The sequence below is a fragment of the Thermobia domestica genome, chromosome 10 (assembly GCF_964235325.1).
Source record: "Thermobia domestica chromosome 10, izTheDome1.hap1.1, whole genome shotgun sequence".
In the NCBI taxonomy this organism is placed as follows: Eukaryota; Metazoa; Arthropoda; class Insecta; order Zygentoma; family Lepismatidae; genus Thermobia; species Thermobia domestica.
Genome location: NC_137463.1, coordinates 94,247,966 through 94,266,091, shown reverse-complemented (window position 1 = coordinate 94,266,091; position 18,126 = coordinate 94,247,966). Strand labels below are relative to the sequence as shown.

The 18,126-nt window shown below is 35.1% G+C and overlaps 1 protein-coding gene across 1 annotated transcript in view; it reads right to left on the bottom strand.

Moving 5' to 3' along the window:
* LOC145662570 (uncharacterized) overlaps positions 1 to 18,126 on the bottom strand; it is a gene marked incomplete in the record, with an annotated part of 86,866 nt that overhangs the window by 21,469 nt on the left and 47,271 nt on the right. Inside the window, 3 exon segments of the mRNA XM_081728258.1 lie at positions 3,045 to 3,223; positions 7,418 to 7,552; positions 12,663 to 12,913. Coding sequence (XP_081584384.1) covers positions 3,045 to 3,223; positions 7,418 to 7,552; positions 12,663 to 12,913 — 565 coding nt within the window.

The following is an 18,126-nucleotide window of genomic DNA, read 5'->3' as shown; positions in this document are numbered from 1 at the left end:
TATGAACTCATTTGTCGGCAGATGTTCCATTTAGATTCTTTGTTGTAAATAGAGAAGTAATCCTTAGCTTGAGTATTATCATATTTGTCAGTCAGCATGCACAGCATATTATTGCGGTAACCCTAGCATTGAGATATGAGTGCAATGTAACTTTAATTATACGGGGTAGATCGTTGAGGTATGTCCAAACTTCCTATAAGGAGAGGAAAACTAAAAAAGTCTGTATCAATATAAAGATGATACCGCACAGTTCCGGAGAGATATATAGAGTGCTCGAAAACATGAGCACTACATGACAAGACGCTCATCGTGCAGGAAACATGGCAGTCATCATTTAGATGGTAGTAAATTTGAACACGTTCGAAGACATTTTCTCTAATAACGTTGTGCTCAGTGCGAAATCATGCTTCTTCCGTCTCCCGAGAGGTGTGTATCATTCTCAAGGTTACAATAATTACCTGTGACTGTTGCTGGGGAGCACAGTGGCACAGTGGTAGAGCGTTAACCTCTAGTATATGGGGCTTTTGGTTCGATCTGAACCCTTCAGTTTGTGGAGGATAACATCGTGTCCCTGGTTTTCTTCGGAATACTCCTTTTTCTTCCCAAATTCTCATTCCACCCATTCTTCCATCTTCATTCACCTGTCTTAGTCATCGTCTCCCTTAGCCTAAAGGGCATATTCATGGGACGTTAAACTCAAAGACCATTTTTATTTTTTAACTCTTGCTCCCAATCATCATTTCACCTACCCTTTTAACTACGCCTACAGCATGCCGATGTCTGTTTCTCTGAGCCACAACGATGGTATGTCCACCTCTGATATCACACCATTTTGGGCATATAAAGTTGAACCACAAAACGCGGCACATGCAGCAGGATATGGAAATAAAGGTGAACTTTTCAATTGCCTATCCTTAGAGGTATTGCCTGCTAACGTCTGGATATACTTTAACGATTCAAAATACTACCCTTTCAAATATACTCAAAAGGAACTCACCTTGCTATTCTCTGTCCTGTTAAAGATTTGTTTTAAGAACTATGTTAAAGGTCGAATTTTCGCTGACAGCTGTCAGCATTGTTAAGACATACAGTAGATAAGAAAAAAATTTAATGAGGGTGGGATACATCTGAATTAGTTACATAGGAAAAACATTAAAATATGTACACTACTAACCACTAACTTCTACAAAATTCACAGTATACAAATCTTAAATTCTTGTGCTTCTTCTTTTATGGCTGATAACGACGGTGAAGTATGTTAAACTTCTGTCCAGAATGTCCATCTCAGAATTTAATTATGATCCCTTTGTTCGAACAAACAAGATCTTGTATGCCTGTCTCTTTACGAATGATGAAAATTTTTTGACAACTTTATCACTGTGCTTGGTATATTTCAGCTATTTTGAAAGAATTGATGTTAGGTCATCGTTATGTTTGTCATCACAAAATGTTCTTTCAGCCTAGTGTGTGCTTTCCTTTTCGTTATGCCTATATATGTGCTCTAACCATTGGCATGTACATTAACATTTCGTACACATACACAGAATTCCATAAATTAATGAAGAAACTCTTGTAACCTCTCACGTTTTTCTCTACGTACTTTGGTGCCATTAACACTGTATTAAAAAGTTATGCCTCCTGAAAACTTTTGGTAATGTGTTTGAAACCGACTAAAATAGACGAACACCCATCAACATCTTGTATCATCTTTTGTTTTAATTCTATCCGTTTTTAGCGATGTTTGAATCTGATATAATCAGTTTCTCAAAGCCTCGGTCCTGTAACATTTCTTTTCCCAATATTTAATCAACATTTTATTACTATAAAATTAAATGTTTAATATATTTTAAACTATTCTATAACAGGACAAGGAATAGCAAGGTTTTAGAGTTTAATAATAAGACTGTTCTTCATGCGGTTTATATTATACTGGCTTTTCCTTTTTCCATCTTCCGATCCAATAAAACCAAGTCTGTAACAACGACAATCACGATATTTATTTAATATAATTTCGTTTCAATTATTTTAAGAGTATCAATACATCTCTATAAATTAACGAACTTATTTAAAAAATAAATAGATAAAATTAGGAAACAATAGGAAACAACAACGAAGTATCAAAACTTGAGGTCTATGACAAATGGATACTAAGAGATACCACATCAAATACTGTATATCCGTGTCTCTGAGGTGCATATTATCAATACCTAATTTGACCACTCAAAACGCCTGTATATAATTGAAAGCTATTCAAACTACTTACTGATACATTATATTTAATAAACACCAAACTCTATATTTCACAATATACGAGTATATATAAATATTAAACTACTACAAAGCCCAAATTTTGATGTTCCTCTTTGTTTATTCGTACCTTTAAAATCTGTCGGATAAAAGTTGTGACTAAAGAGGTAACTTCATCTAATACCTATTAAAATAATGATTTCGAAACTAGGATCCAACATAAGTGCATATACGAGCAAAGTCATTCTTCCAAGCTAAATTCCCCTCCCTTCCTTATGACCCCACGAGTATGGTCTGGGTTTCAATTGAAGATACTTCAATATTTGAAAAAAGGAAAATCTATCAGGATAACTTACGCGTACTTCTAGAATCGAATTCGGAACAGGGATCTCGGACTGGAAAAATGTGGTTCATATCACAGTCTCAGTTCGTTTCTTAACATAAAAGGATTTTTCAATTATGTGCAATATGTAAGAGGACAAAATACAAATATCATACACGCCTAACTCAACAACTACAGGAAGTGAACAGAACTTAAAAGTGTCCAATGCAATTGGTTTCAAAAACGATGCTTCTTTACAAGAGGAAAAACTGCTGGCTATGCTGTAGAATCACAATAAGTAAACGATATTTTCATTTAGAACACTGAAGAGGTTGTGTACGCGTCCCATTCTTCGAAATTACATTAACTTATATTTCAAAACTGTACAGAAGCGACATATTTACTGCAAAAAAATGTATTTGAAAAAAATATATATTATTATTGGCACGACTAAATTATGTTCAACATCACTTACATGCATTCCAATATCCGTGGGCGTCGAAGCTTTCCTTTGCGGCTTTGGTCTGCTGCTTTTACTGAAGAATGACTTCCAACCAAGCGGTGAACGTTTTGTCTTTAGACTGGAACCTCTTTTTCTTGCTGGAAGATCTATCACTGTATGATATTTGGCAGGCAGATTCGCAGGACCTCCACCTGGAAAAGTAAACAATTTTAGCTTTCATTTTTCTAATTGTAAATTTTACATTAAAATACACATTAAGAGGGTCTGAATCTTACATGATATGTGAAAATATATTATGTAGATCCCGTTAGATGTTGTTTTGTAATTAGGAATATAACAAGTATATATATGTATTTCGGAACATGAATTCTACCACCATTAAAAGTCATTTTGTTCTACTTCGTTTTAAATTTCTCATACTCTCATAATTATACTTTCACTTTTAATTGGACTTTCTCCCTCGTCAAATGCTTTTAGCAACCTCATTCTTTATTTTCAATATACCTTGATGCAGTGTTGTTTTTCTAAAATATAATTTAGGGGCACCATCAGGCTAGTTTTACAGTTAATTTAACCTAAGTTGACTTTTGCGCTTGTAAACAATATAAATACAAGGACACATAACCAATTACAAAATGGTTTCAACGAAAGTACAAGGAAGTAAAGATTGCTCCTGTGCATGATAATTATATTCTGTGTTTAGCATCTAAATCTGCAAATTCACAATCTGAATCACGGATGTACGCAGGAGGTGAGTCCTGGGGGTCCGGAACCCCCCAAAATCCTATTTTTGTGTAAATTTAGTTCAATTCTAGGGGTGAATTTACAAATGTTAATATAATTTATCGTCATATTGAATTTAAACCCCTTAAAAGCTTTGGACCTCTCCCGAAATGAATTCCTGCGTACGTCCCTGATCCGAATTATATAAAGTGGATCTGTCCCAAAGTTCAAGGGTACGCGTACCTCATACAAAAAAAGCACTGACTGAGTGTAATTTCGATCGCTTGTATTAAGATCATTCTTTCTTCTTGATATATCTGTAAAAATACAATTTGCAGAATACCAGCAAAATACAGATATTGTTAATGCAAATAAGGGAAGGTAAGATGTGTTCTTAACATATAATTGTTTTAATTTCATGCACTACGAGATATATTTCTTTCAAAAATTATTTACAAACCCATCTACTTATTTACCTACCATGTTACAATACCAGTAAAAATAAAATGGGCAACTACAATTTAAAGGATTACAAATTTAACAGATGTTTACTATACAAAAAGTTACTAGACATTATATATATATATATATATTCCTCCAGTAGTTCAAACGATTTTGTTCCAACACTCATTCCTATTATAGAGTTAAAGAGAACATATTGGTGGGCAAATAGTTTTGCCCTACTTTTTTATTGTTAACTTTTGCGTAGTATACTCAAATGATTCCCACTACTAAAACGGTGCAATAATAATTACTAAATTATTATTATTATTATAATTTTTAAAAAATCGTATAAAATAAAAACTCGAGATACGGCTTGCAATTACCATATTTAATACATCAGAATAAACATATAAAAATATAAGCATATAAAGAAACGTTAGGAAGGGATTAAGAAAATGTTTTCCGTAACAAGTTACCAAAACTATTTTAAGCATAAAAACCTTAAGCATTCCTTTTTCTCTGCTCGTGTCATTAGATATATTATTATTATTATTGTTGTTAAATATAAATATAACTTGTATGATAGACCGATACAGATGTTGGTGAATGAAAATGTACTGCATTTCAACTTTATTTGATTGTTACAATTTTCTTTCTTTCTTTCTTTCTTTCTTTCTTCTTCTTCTTCTTCTTCTTCTTCTTATAATAATAATAATAATAATAATAATAATAATAATAATAATAATAATAATAATAATAATAATAATAATAATAATAATAATTTATAAAATGACTTCACTGTTAGCCTATCTCAACTATACTAAGAATAGACTACTAACCAACCAAAAGCCATCAATACTGCTTTCTTACATATTCATTTGTTTAAACAGATAAAATGGGCAGAAATTGAGTTAAATAACTTAAAACGAATGTCGGATTAATGACAGAATAAAACACCTAAAAGTTACAACAGAGCAAGTGACACTCTCCACAGAAGGAAATATTGGTGTTTGTGATATACGGTTCCAGAGTAAGAACAAACTGAATACCTTTTACCAATATTTCATCAATAAAAAACAAACCAACCATTTATTTCATGTAATATGCAATGTAGGCGCAAAAGAAATCCCACTGAATGTAGCTGAGAGAGAGTTCACCACAAATTATAAATCAGATGAAGGAAAACATTGTAAATTGACAGCAAAAGTACTCTACGAAACTTTTTAAGATGTATCTAAAAGACAGCAATACAAAGAAACCAATAGTTGGTTTAAGAAAACTGAAATATTTTCTGAAACAGTACGACTGACATTGGCTATCAAGGACAGCGTGATATCAATCCGAAACTGCTATAAATATATATGTTGAAGCAAGAATACAAGATGAAAATGCAGAAAATGTGCAGAAACATATGCCACATGCCATAGACTCATGCCGCGTGATGGCTCCCACGACTGTCTGGAAAAACATAATATTGCACAAAACGTACACCAGTTTCCAGCACGTAACATGGAACTAACCACCGAAAACCAACTAAACTAACAGCAGCTACATTTAGTAACTACAACAAATACGAACTACTCGTACACTAGGATCGAGAAATAAAAACGGATGTAACGATATCTGCCAACAAAATGAGCGTTACTATCATCAATAAAATAGACCAAGAAATAACTCTCATACATGTGGCTGTATCACTTACAACATTTAGTATAAAAGTCATCATATATAAAGACTTTGCAGACGAAATCAAAAATATGTATATGGAAATATTTGAAAATTAGAGTAAAACCAATCATTTTATTTCAGCTATAGCCACTGTTCCCAAAAGAACTGTGGTATAACTGAAACAGATTAACGTAAAGCATTTTCTAACAAACATACAAAAATCAATAATTCACGACATATGGACAGAAAGTTCTTTGGAAGAGAAAAACTCATCCAATGATTCAATAATACGTAATAAACTTAGATGCTGAGATAGTATCAACTATGAGCAAGAAGTAATTTTACGTATTAGAATAAACGGATTCAGAAGAAATGATCTGCCTACCCTACCTCACAAAATAAACGGGACACGTACACTCATGTCCAAAATGATTGTCGCATATCTATAACTGTCTTCTTGTAAGAATATAATTTGATAATGATTTTGCAATGTACTTATAATCGGAAAATGTATCTTTGTGGTAAATTTCATAGGTAAAGAATTGTAAATACGAAAATTAGAATGAGTAAAACAAAATGTTGCTAAATGGATAAGAAAGTTTTATTTTCGTTTTATTGTTCTTATTTACCGCTCTTTTGACATGAAATTTGCCACATACATGTCTTTTCCGATTATACACATACTAACATTACAAGAAATACCGGGCGAATTCGTTATCAAATTATATTCCTATAACAACATATTTATAGACATGCGACAATAATTTTGGACATGAGTGTACATATTGAAGAAAGGAACACGAATATGAAATGCTTCACGCTTACAGGATCATATCCTCAACCTTTTGTCCACAGACAATGAAAACAGCACCTCACGATGAAGGTAAAACAAAAATTATGGAACAGAAATTTTTACTTGTACTTCACCTTTAATTCATCACAGAATACTACCTCTTCGAAGATTGGAGGAAGTTTTAATGGTAACATGGTATTTGAAGTTCACTGGTTCTGGTGCAGCAAAACTCTAGCTCAAGAAGTTTAATGTTTCTTTGACTGAATACCAAAAGAGGCTGACGTTTTAGTAAATTAAAGGCATATTTAAAATAATAATACTAATAAATGCACTTCGTTTTAAATCCAGTAAAACCGAGCTCGTTGAAAAAGGACCATCAACTCTAGACAACAACTAAGTATTGTGCGGCTCTAAAAACAGTGATTTCACACATGACAATGTAGGTTGCCAGCTCCTGTTGGTGCTTTTATTATCCCAACATTCTACATATTCTGTACTTATTTCTCTCTTTATTGTTCTTTGACATTTTGGTTATTATTATTTGTTCCCACTTTTAAATAGTAGGCTCCCAGAAAATGTTGGAAGTCTTGAATTTTACAGAATCTACAGGAATTAAAAAGCTAGAGTATGTAATAGAATTAAAACCTACAAGATATAATAGTATATTGAGGCAAGTTTATGATTTCACTTTTATTTAATTCCCTATATGATTTAGAAATTCCATTAAAGGAAGAAAAATAATTTAATTACCACTTACCGACTTCAATGTATTCCTGCTCCGACTTTCCACCGGTTGGACCTAACAGAGCTCTTGACCGAGCTTCTTCAAGAGAAAGTAATTTTGTTGGGGTGGAAATTGCTAAAGACTTTGGTCGACTACGTTTTGGAGTTGCTGCAAACAAACAAATATAAGATCAGTACTGTTCACCGAACAGTTCAAATATATTTTATAATAGTAACATTCTGAAGCAAGCTCAAAATAATACTATGTATGTATTATGTAAAAGACTTAACTTCAAATCCAAAACAACACTGAATTTGCAGAAGTCTATGAGGTCGTTGCAGGATGTTATTTAAAGTTCGGCAGTATTCGAAATATCTCGCGTGTCACTCTTCACCATTTCTCTCTTTTTTTCTTTGTGACTAGTTTGTTTTATAGAGCACTTACTCACTGCCAGAGTTTAGGTATTGTTTCTTCCACAAACAGTACAAATTTCAAAAGTATGCATATTTAATGTTGAATAATACAACTGTTAATACTTTTGTAGATACATTACATACTTGTAGTTTCTTTGTTACGAAAATACGTTTCTGGAATCCAGAAAATGCAGCATCTAATAAAAGTCAATATCATTGACAGTATCAATAATAGTGTACCAATAACCCATCTATTGAAAGCTTCTCAAACTAGTACACTTTTCGTAATTCTAATTAAATCTCTTGGTTAAGTATTACGCGCTTGACACGTATATTTGTTCAGATGACACGACTACCAACTAATTTTGTGGGCGACGTCAGACATATGGCTGCGTTGTCAGAAGTATTGCTTTTAGATGGAATTTCTTGCACATATATAAGGTTTTCAAGAAAACAACAAGGATGGATAATTTTAATCCTATTAAATTTGTGTGAAAGCAGTTAGGTACCTATATTTTAAATCGTTTTGCGATGAATATGTAGAACTATTTAACATGGGATCAAACGAACTCTCCACATGCCTACTAAATAAGTATTAACGTTAATACGTCTATAATGAAGGATATTTCTTCTATACAGAATGTCAACACTTTGTCTACAGTTTTTCCAGTATCGGAGAAAATCCTTTCTGACATTTCTGTTTTCCAGTATACAATAAAATAAAACGAAACGAGAAATGGACTATGTCTATTGATTTTTACTGCTCGTATATTCTGGCAACCCTGTACAGTAATGGAAAAAGTCACTCAATCTCTCCCCTTTCAACAACCCTTCAACAAATAACATCACGTAAACATAATTGCAGCAATTCTATTTTTAAAAAATGCAGTAACTCATCAGATACGTAGTAAATATTTCTTTCTTTTAAAAAATAAATTAATAATAATAATAAAAACTGGAAAAATCACGACTTGCTAAAACTGCGGCAAATAAGGAGGTAGAAAAAAATTGTTAATATTCCGGATTTTCGTCCTATACGTTAAATACATACCACAGAGAGCTAATGTAAATTCAAATTAATATATAATATCTACTGTAAACAAAAGTCATTATTACAGGTTGCCAACGATAAAAATAGTCCACTTTCACTGGCCCTCCCGAACGATGCATTTAACTTCTGTTATATCCCCTTACAATGCTATCTGCACTGGATCCTATACTTGATAATAGTGTCAGATGATCATGATCAGTGGCACGATCAAAGTAAACGAGGCAGCTTTCATTTGTGGGAAGAGTTCATTTGTGGACTTTAAGCTGCCCATTGAAACTACTAAGCAATACCACTGAAACAGTGCAAAGAAGACTGTTTGATCGTCAGCAAAGCTGGTGTGGGTTTCATCATCCGAAGATGTATCTAACAGACCCCTGCGGTACGTAGTCGGCCAGACATTGGGAGGAAACATGCCCACAGCCCCGTCGAACCTCTAACACAGTGCATGCCATTAGAAGAACAGCGACACAGGACAATCCACTAACGCAGAGAAGTTTGGCTATACGACACAGTATGCTATATCAAAAGGCACAGTTTCCAACATCTTGCGAAAGAATTTCGCACGCGGCACAGTGGCGACAAAATTACGAGGAAGAATTCTCTAACTTTTCCCGGTTTTCCAGAACCAACTGGATTTTGTGCATGACTCACCAATATGATATTCACTGTACAAGCAAAAAGCAAGAACTAATATGCATAGCTGCAGAACGTAAGTTTGATACACATCGTTAGTAGAAAATACAGATAAGTTTGTAAGTTTGAGTTTGCCAATTAAAAAACAAACACTCAACCAAATCTAAAATCGTCTTAAAATTTTCATTTTTATTCTTAAAATCTCCTTCTTAGCAAATCGAAATTTCCTGACTCTTAATAGAATTCCCTGACTTTTCCAGGGTTTCTCAAATTCCCTGATATTTCTCAGTTTTCCAGGTTTGTCGCCACACTGGCGCAGACATCGCTTCACAAAGCGCCACATCTAGTAGAAGTTCACAAAGGCCAGAAAACTATGAAACATGTCTTACAGGGAATAAATTGCAATGGGTGTTGAGCAGTGTCTCTAGTTAGATGAAGTTCATCGAGTTCGATTCATTTTACATTGTCAAACAGACTACGAAAGTAGTTCGGACTTCGTGCTGCAGTGCCAGGAATTGTTTTCCAAGAGATTTCTGATAGTGGTGGGATACTACAGTCGGAGAACGCTGCCACTTGTCGAAGTGCATTTCGACACCAAAGTAGCGCAGCTTATTTCTACGAGAACGCCACAGACCCTCTGTCTATGACACACATATCCCTCCCTGTATGGAAACGAGACCAAAAATATATGGATTCACATGGATATGGCCTCCAGCCACACTGCTCGACCACCCCAGGCGTTTTACGCACGGAAAGGAGAAGAGATGAGAATTTAAATGATTACACACTTTTGACTCTCTGTGAAATTCCCGGATGACCCACCAATGGACTACTGTGAGTTTGGGCTCCTCGAACAAGCACTTGTTCGACGCCGTCCTCGCATCTTGCAGGCTCTTCGGAAAGCTGCCAGAGCAATACGGCAAGATATTCCCCTTCCCACTCTACGCGGGAGTTTTCGACAGTGAGGAAAAAAAAAAAACTGTCAGGCGATCGTTCAGGGCCGTGACCGCCATACTGAACACAATCAGCGATGGAGAAAGGAGATTTGTTAGCCAACTAAGTAGTTCAAAATCGATTATTTTTGGCGTGGGACACTGTATATATATATATATATATATATATATGCAACATGGAGTTTCAGTTTCCTTACCCGTAATGATTATTATGCATTGCGCTCTTGTTAGGGGAAAAAAATTCTCAGCATACGGTTGTATGGTTCTACTTTTTCAAAGTAAACCTTTTAAATATAATTACTGTCTAGTACTGTTTTTGAAAGATAGAATAAAATCTCTTGAAATCTAGAAAGTAATACCAATTATTTATTGACAATACAAAAAAGCAAGAAACTGTAACACTTAAGGTTCTGTTCATAAAACATCTCTATATCTTTTTCTCTACATTTTGGATTAATATTATGAAGAAATTAAGAGACTTAAAAGACAGACAAGGTATTTATTAATACAGAAGCTGATCTGTTCCCATCGGAAAGATTTACAAACAGCGATACCTCTTAAACCGGGTTTTGCAAAGCAACAAAACTACAAGCACAAGTGTATTAGTCTTTCAGCTGTTACGCAGCAGAATGAAGGTGTTGTAACCGGCAAATGTTGTTAAAAGAAAACTGCTTTTGGGGCCGTTATGGCTCTTTTCCATACAAACTTTAGTACTTCCTGCGTAGTAAAAATGTGTCGAGTGCTGTAATTAAACTATATGCCCAGCAGCCTCATCCACGTCTCCAATGAAATCGTATCCAAAGAGGGTGTTACTGAAACTAACAAGACCAGGTTAACGACAATCTGGAATATGGTATCCTGTGGGGATCCATTATTATAGTATAATGAAACGATTACATGCGTCTGAATCAATAATGAATTGTACAATCCGTCACAAATTGAATCCACAAACTGTGCGCAAGCCCAGCGTGTATGCGTTAACACTATGGCATACTGCACAGCGGAAGAGCAACGGCAGAAAGCTGCACGAGCGCTACCTAGCTGATGACCGAGCGCTGGAAGTTCCTTGTGCCATTGAACGATGCATGGATCTACCTAAGTGACTATCGAAAACTTCGGACCATTACCTACAAAGGTGTTCAAGAAAAAGATCCATATAACTTTGTGGACTAATGCAAAGAAAGTTATTCGAAAGGATTTATGATTGTTACTGACTTTTGCTACAGGGGGAAGTTCAAGATTCCTAAGATTGAAAAAAAATGTTAAAATCAACGCTTATTATGTTCCTATACTCAATTTACACAGACGAAATACTAGCATTGTAGACACACATTATGGAATTTGCACCAGGACATTGCTTCAAGACACACACACACAAAACATTGCTGGACTTCTACCAACGCGCGGCAGCTACAACTGGTATCCATGCTATCACACTTAAGGATATTAACGTTAAAAGTCCAGACGTTGGAACCATAGATTACTGTGATTTTGGTCTTATCAAACGGCACCTTTCATCAGGTCGGATTCGCATAGTAAATGGCCCCTGGAAAACCTGTAAGTAAGAGTGGGACAATATATCCCTGATATCGATGCAACGAAGTCTGCTGCATATGGAAACTGTAATGTGCAATGCTCCATAACGATGGGCCTCACATCGATCACGATCGATGGATATTTTAGGTATGCTACAATTACAATTTGTTCCGATGGAAACGATCGGCCTTTGCATGAACAAACGCCGGTGGAGTTAGATTTACAAAGAAAGAAAGAAAAACTAATGCACGCTTGCTTAATGTCCTATATTAATACTCATCATTACGATAGTTAAAGTACGAAAACTGAAACATACAAAAATAGGTGTGTTTGTGCCATACATATAACAGAGTTTTCAAAGAAGACAAAACTATTTTTCTTTAGTGACATTATAAAATTCAATACAATTAAACAGTGTGAATGAAATAACGAAGTGAGTGCTGAATTACCATGCAATACACTACTTTTTTCGCTCTATATCTACGAAGCTATTTATCTTAACAGTAAATGATGAACATCGAAATGTGGGTACTGTGCACTTAAGACAGAGAAGTATTACGATGGAGTCCGGCATTTATGTGGAGCCTGTAAAAGCAGTATATACCAGGACGCACAAAAGTGTCAGATTCTGTCATGATACCTTCCTGCCTTTAGTGCATCAGTACATGAACATTCCACAAGTAGCTACTCACCTGCTTCCATAGGAATATTGGGAAGGTTGGGGAGTTTGTCACAGAAGATGAGATCAGCATAACAGACGAGAAATTCTGTGACCACAGCCTGAACACCAACACCCTGGAGAGCTGCAACACCTCCCACTTCTAGCTCTTTGCAACGCAACAGGTTGGGTGCCCAGACAATGGCCACATTTCGTGGAGTCATCCCCGTGTCGTGGCCTCTCTGAGCAACACGTGCTAAGTGCCGCATCAGATACTCCAAAGTCCTACAATAAATGCAGAAATCAACAACTGTATTACTACAATAAGAAGGAATACCTCAACTTATTAAAATACTGTAATATTAAATTCACATTGTAAGATTATTAAATTTACAATGTAATTTAACAGCGGCTGACCAACTCTGTAAAAGTTAACTTATTCTTTCTCTGCATCTTTTCACAGTTGTGTGGGATCGATGTTTCTGATGAGTCTTTTCCACAAAGCCCTGTCCCAGAATCTTTAACTGTTAAGCCTTTCTTTCTGAAGTCATTCTGAAGTCTATATCCATCCATTTCTTTCTTCGTCTCCCTCTACATCTGTTCCCATCCACTCCCATTGCCACTACTTTTCTAACCACACAGTCATTTGTCCTTCTCATTATATGACCACACCATTGCAATATTCTTTCTGGTATCTTCTGAGATATTTTTCTCTATAACCTTGGTTGTTCCCCTTTCTTTATAACCTTGTCTGTCTCTTCTTGTTGTCCCACACATTTAGCGCAGCATTCCCATTTCGGTATTATTCAATCTTATTTTCCTGTGCTTTCTTTATTAGCCACATTCTGCTCCATATATAACTACTGGACTAAGCACTTTTTGTAAATCATTCTTTAATTTTTTACGGTAATTCTGCAGTCACACAGAACGCCACACATTTTCTTCCAAACTTCACTTCTCCCTCTTGCATATGTGTTATTTCCACGTTCAAATCACCATTCTTGGCAAAAGATAAACCTAAATATTTAAAGGTTTTCCACTTCATTCAATCTTCTTTCTTGTAGCCTTATTTCTCCATTATCTTTTCCGTTGAACTCAAGATATTATGTTTTCTTTCTACTAATTTTTAGACCTCTACCTTCCAAAGACTCGCTCCAATTTTCTACTTTCCTTTAAACTTCTTCCCTACTTGCACTTGCAAGATCTCTCACATCTTGAGTTGTATCATTCATGACAACGTTGAACAGGTACGAGCATAAGGCTGAGCCTGGTGTAATCCGATCCTAACAGGAACTTACGGTGTTAGACTCACATTACTTCTTACTTGGGTCGTAAGGATTATTGTATTCTGTAGAGGAGTACACATATTGCTTTATTCTACTACAACTAGTAAAAAGTATATGCTAGTACGTGTGAACATGAACCTGAGAATAAAATATACTGAGCATGGTGTTGCTGGTTTATTACCTATGAGTTACCTTCTACTGTGTGGAAGGGAACTCACAGAACCTGAGGATAAAAGGTACTGAGCACGGTGTTGCTGATTTATTACCTATGAATTAACTTCTACTGTCTGGAAATAATTCGTACTAGTTTCATAGGTAAAATCAGCAACACTATGTTCAGTATATTTTATCCTCAAGTTCGATGTTCGCGCCTACTAGCATGTTATATATTACAGTTATATACATTTTACTGGTCGTAGTAAGGTAAATAAATTTGTATGCTTCTCTATACGGTACAATAATCCTTATTTCCAGTTTCTGAATACTACCATTCAAATATTAAATCATACTACCCATAGACTGAATTCAAATCAAACTGTACCTTTAAAGAAGTAACTTGAAGTTACTGCACAATCAAGAATAAGATACGTTGTCAAGAAACTAAAGCGTTTTTCACAGTCCTTTGCACCTTTCAAAAACAAACCGCATAACTTGATGTTGTATCACTGCGCGCACGACTATTTGCTGATTGGTGAAGAGGAAATTGTTTCCTCTGTTTCCCGCAATATATCTGCTGCTGCACATGCATGTATTTCTGCTACTGCGATGTGCATTACTCGTCTCACTCTCACACCATTGCTGTGATATGGGGGCAAAATACCCAATACTATATAATTCCCCCTCTTTTAAGAGCAACTGAACATTGTTATTGTTCTCCAAATTGTAATTACAGATGAAACTACAACGAATTATGTCAAATTATCAACTGAACGATAAAGAGATGGCGCTGGTATTTAACAGCAAGCACATTTATCATTATGGGAGATTATTTCTTTTTCATCTATTACCTAAATCATTATGCATATCCATGAAAACAAATGGTACTTTTCCCCCTTAAGTTCAATTTCTTGATGTGCTTTCTTACATTGTATAGCGTGCAAATGTACAAATACTAACTTCAATACTACAAAGTAAGTAAATAAATATTCTATGAGAACATGAAAATTAGCTATTATAGGTCTTAATTTTCTTCAAGTGGATTGAACAACGTCGATATCGTTTGATAAAATATTTGCTTTTCTTCTGCACTTACAGGTATGCCTTGTTTATGTTTAACAGAATAACTCGGAGCAGCAGGTAATCTGCTGGCTTCCTTGGGCGACATCTTTAAATGGTGGCGCGCACTTCGCGTTTTGTCATTTGTTGTAACAGTTTTCTCTTACAAATTCAATTTTGGTTCAAGATTTCGATCCCATATAGATACATACTTTGAGTCGGATCCTAAATGTTCTTGCTGTACCTTAACAATACAGTAATTACCATAATACATTGCGTTTGTTGTGTACTATTTGCTCATGGAAGAATAAACTGTTATTAGTCTCAATTTCAATGTTGCTAACTCATAGTTATTTTTCAATTTTTCACAAAGAATGGTTGTCAAACAGTTGTGTCATTTCATGAAAATGGGCTAAGAAAATGAAAAAGAGAAATCAAGTGTACTCGCTGTTCTTATTGAAGGTAATAAGTTCCTTATAGTATTTCAGATCTGTGTTTGGCCTTTCATTAGAGATGAAGAAATAGTCAATTTAAAAAAAAGAAAGAGAGTGAAGGGGATAGAGAGAAGTTAAAGAGGATAAAACATGTTTTAGTGATTCATTACGAAGTAATATGAGGCTAATTTTTTCAGTTATAATTTGCATATCGCCTTTTTATACTGCGATCAGAATAAATAATCATTTAAAAGATGCAAAAACCGAATTCGGTGCCAGAAATGAAATACTGTACAAAGGAATCTTAAACATTTAAGAATTTTATAATATTGGTTAGGAATGTTCATAACTTTTGAGTCTTATTTTTCTTCTGGCTGCAGTGAAATTAAGAGGGGGTACCATATGCATGTTAAATAATGTGTCTTTATTCCTATGTAGAATCTAAAATGTTTCTTGAAATTTGTTGAATAAGATGTCGATAGCGTATTCATACTCTCATGACTGATATTAGTTTATGGCGTAACTTTTCTGTTAGATATCAAATGAAAGGATAAATCACGAGCAGTGTTCGAAGTGGAAAAAAAGCAGAGGCGGTATGTTTTATTACAATCTTGAATCGACATACCAGATATATAAATGTTGAAATACAGTGAGAGTATGTTGCCTAAAAGATTGCATTTCTATTTACATACGGAGAACTTCTCTTTAGTTACGGGAAGGGGGGTGTGGAGAGACATTGATCCCTCGCCAACAACTTTCTGGAAAAATAATAAGAATATCCCCTTATGTTGTATTATAGAGAATTATATACGAAAATATTCAAAAACCGAGTTTTAATATTAACAATTTCCTGCGGGAAAACTCTCGGATCCACCACTCGATTGAGGGGTATTCCAAAACTCCAGAAGATTCACTCCACAGCAGACAAGCCATGCTCAAAACACATTTACCTATATGAATTAAGAGAAGAAGACACACACATACATAAGAAAGAATCAAATCAATTTGGCACATCAAAATATAAACTAGATGAACTTCTTTGAAGACATCTCACTTTAGGAAAAAAAAAAAAAAAAGAAAGAAAGAAAAGACACAAAAGTGTCAATTTTGAATAGTAGTTGTGAGTACAACTGCACATGTTTCTAGATCTGATAATTAACTCCTTTGTGGCTATGTGATCCGCGTACTCGTCATCGGGCGGGAGACCCGCGTTCGATTTCCGGAGAAAATTTATGTAGTTCGGATCGCTGATTCGGCTGTAGGTCCAAATCTCATAGACCATTGTTGTTGAAGGGGACGATAAACTTTAATCCATCCATCCAACCATAGATCTGCTACTAGGGTCACTAAGTCATCATGTAATAGTGGCTCTGAATCCTAACATTTTAGGTAGATTCTCAGCTAGAGGATAGTAAGTTTCAGTTGTAATTTACATTGGTAGAAGAAATTCAACGTTCTGCCCTTCTTCCTCCTGTTGCGTGTCTGCGTTTACATAGTAGTTCAAAGATTCAGGAGAGCAGTGCGTACGCCACTACAAACGAGAGAAAATGGTTCCTGATTCTCTTATCACAAGCCCATGCAATTTCATTTTTAATTTCATTGTTTTTCCCCCTTCAGTTTGTTTATTCATTTCTTACCACAAAATTACATGTAACATTTTTTGTTCAATTAGTTAGCAACATTTCTGCACTGCAGTCTGCATTGTTTACAAGGGGTGCAAAGCTTCGTGAAAATCAGAATAAATATAGCTTATCGAAGATCGCCACCATTTTCATAGATACGTTATATCCTCGTATGAACATAAATTTCTGTGAGCACCTAGCTCTTATTAATCTTCGAAATCTGATTAACAATATATTGCACGCTTACAGTTAGAAATATACTAAGTGAACTAGAAAAACAAATCACTCAACAGAGCAAGGTTTATTTTAAAATAATAACAGTGTGACAATTTCGCCAACTAACTAAGCATATTGGCTTCATCAGACACTGTAAAAACAAGATAAGAGTTGCATCTAAATATAACAGGGTTCCGGAAAATAGAGGGAGAAGATACAGAGATAATTAAGAGAACAATAAAGAGAATAAGGAACGTTTCTACGTACAGAAAAGGGAGTAAGAGACTATTGGATGTGTTACTCATGAAGAAGAAGAAAAAAGAAGGAGAGGAGGAAAGACGAGAGGAGCTGATGGAAAGAAGCGGAGTGGTTTACAAGATAAGGTGCAGTGGTTGTAGTTGTTGTTATATTGGTGAAACGGGGAAAACACTAAAAGAACGGTTACAACAACACCAAGATGATATGAAATTAGAAAGAGAAAGAAATGCCATTTTTCAAACACGTGGGGGACACAGGACATAATATTAATTGGTGTGAGATTCAAGTGTTAGCAAAGTGTTAGGAACAAATGACGTTACTAAAAAAGTGGAGAGAGACCAGATTCACTGAATTGGAATGCAGGATTTAAAATTGAGGAACAGTGGGGAAAGATATTGGATTTAATTTGTACCTTAGATTTCTACCGGACCAAGGAGGGAAGTGGATCTGTGGCATTTCACTTTTTG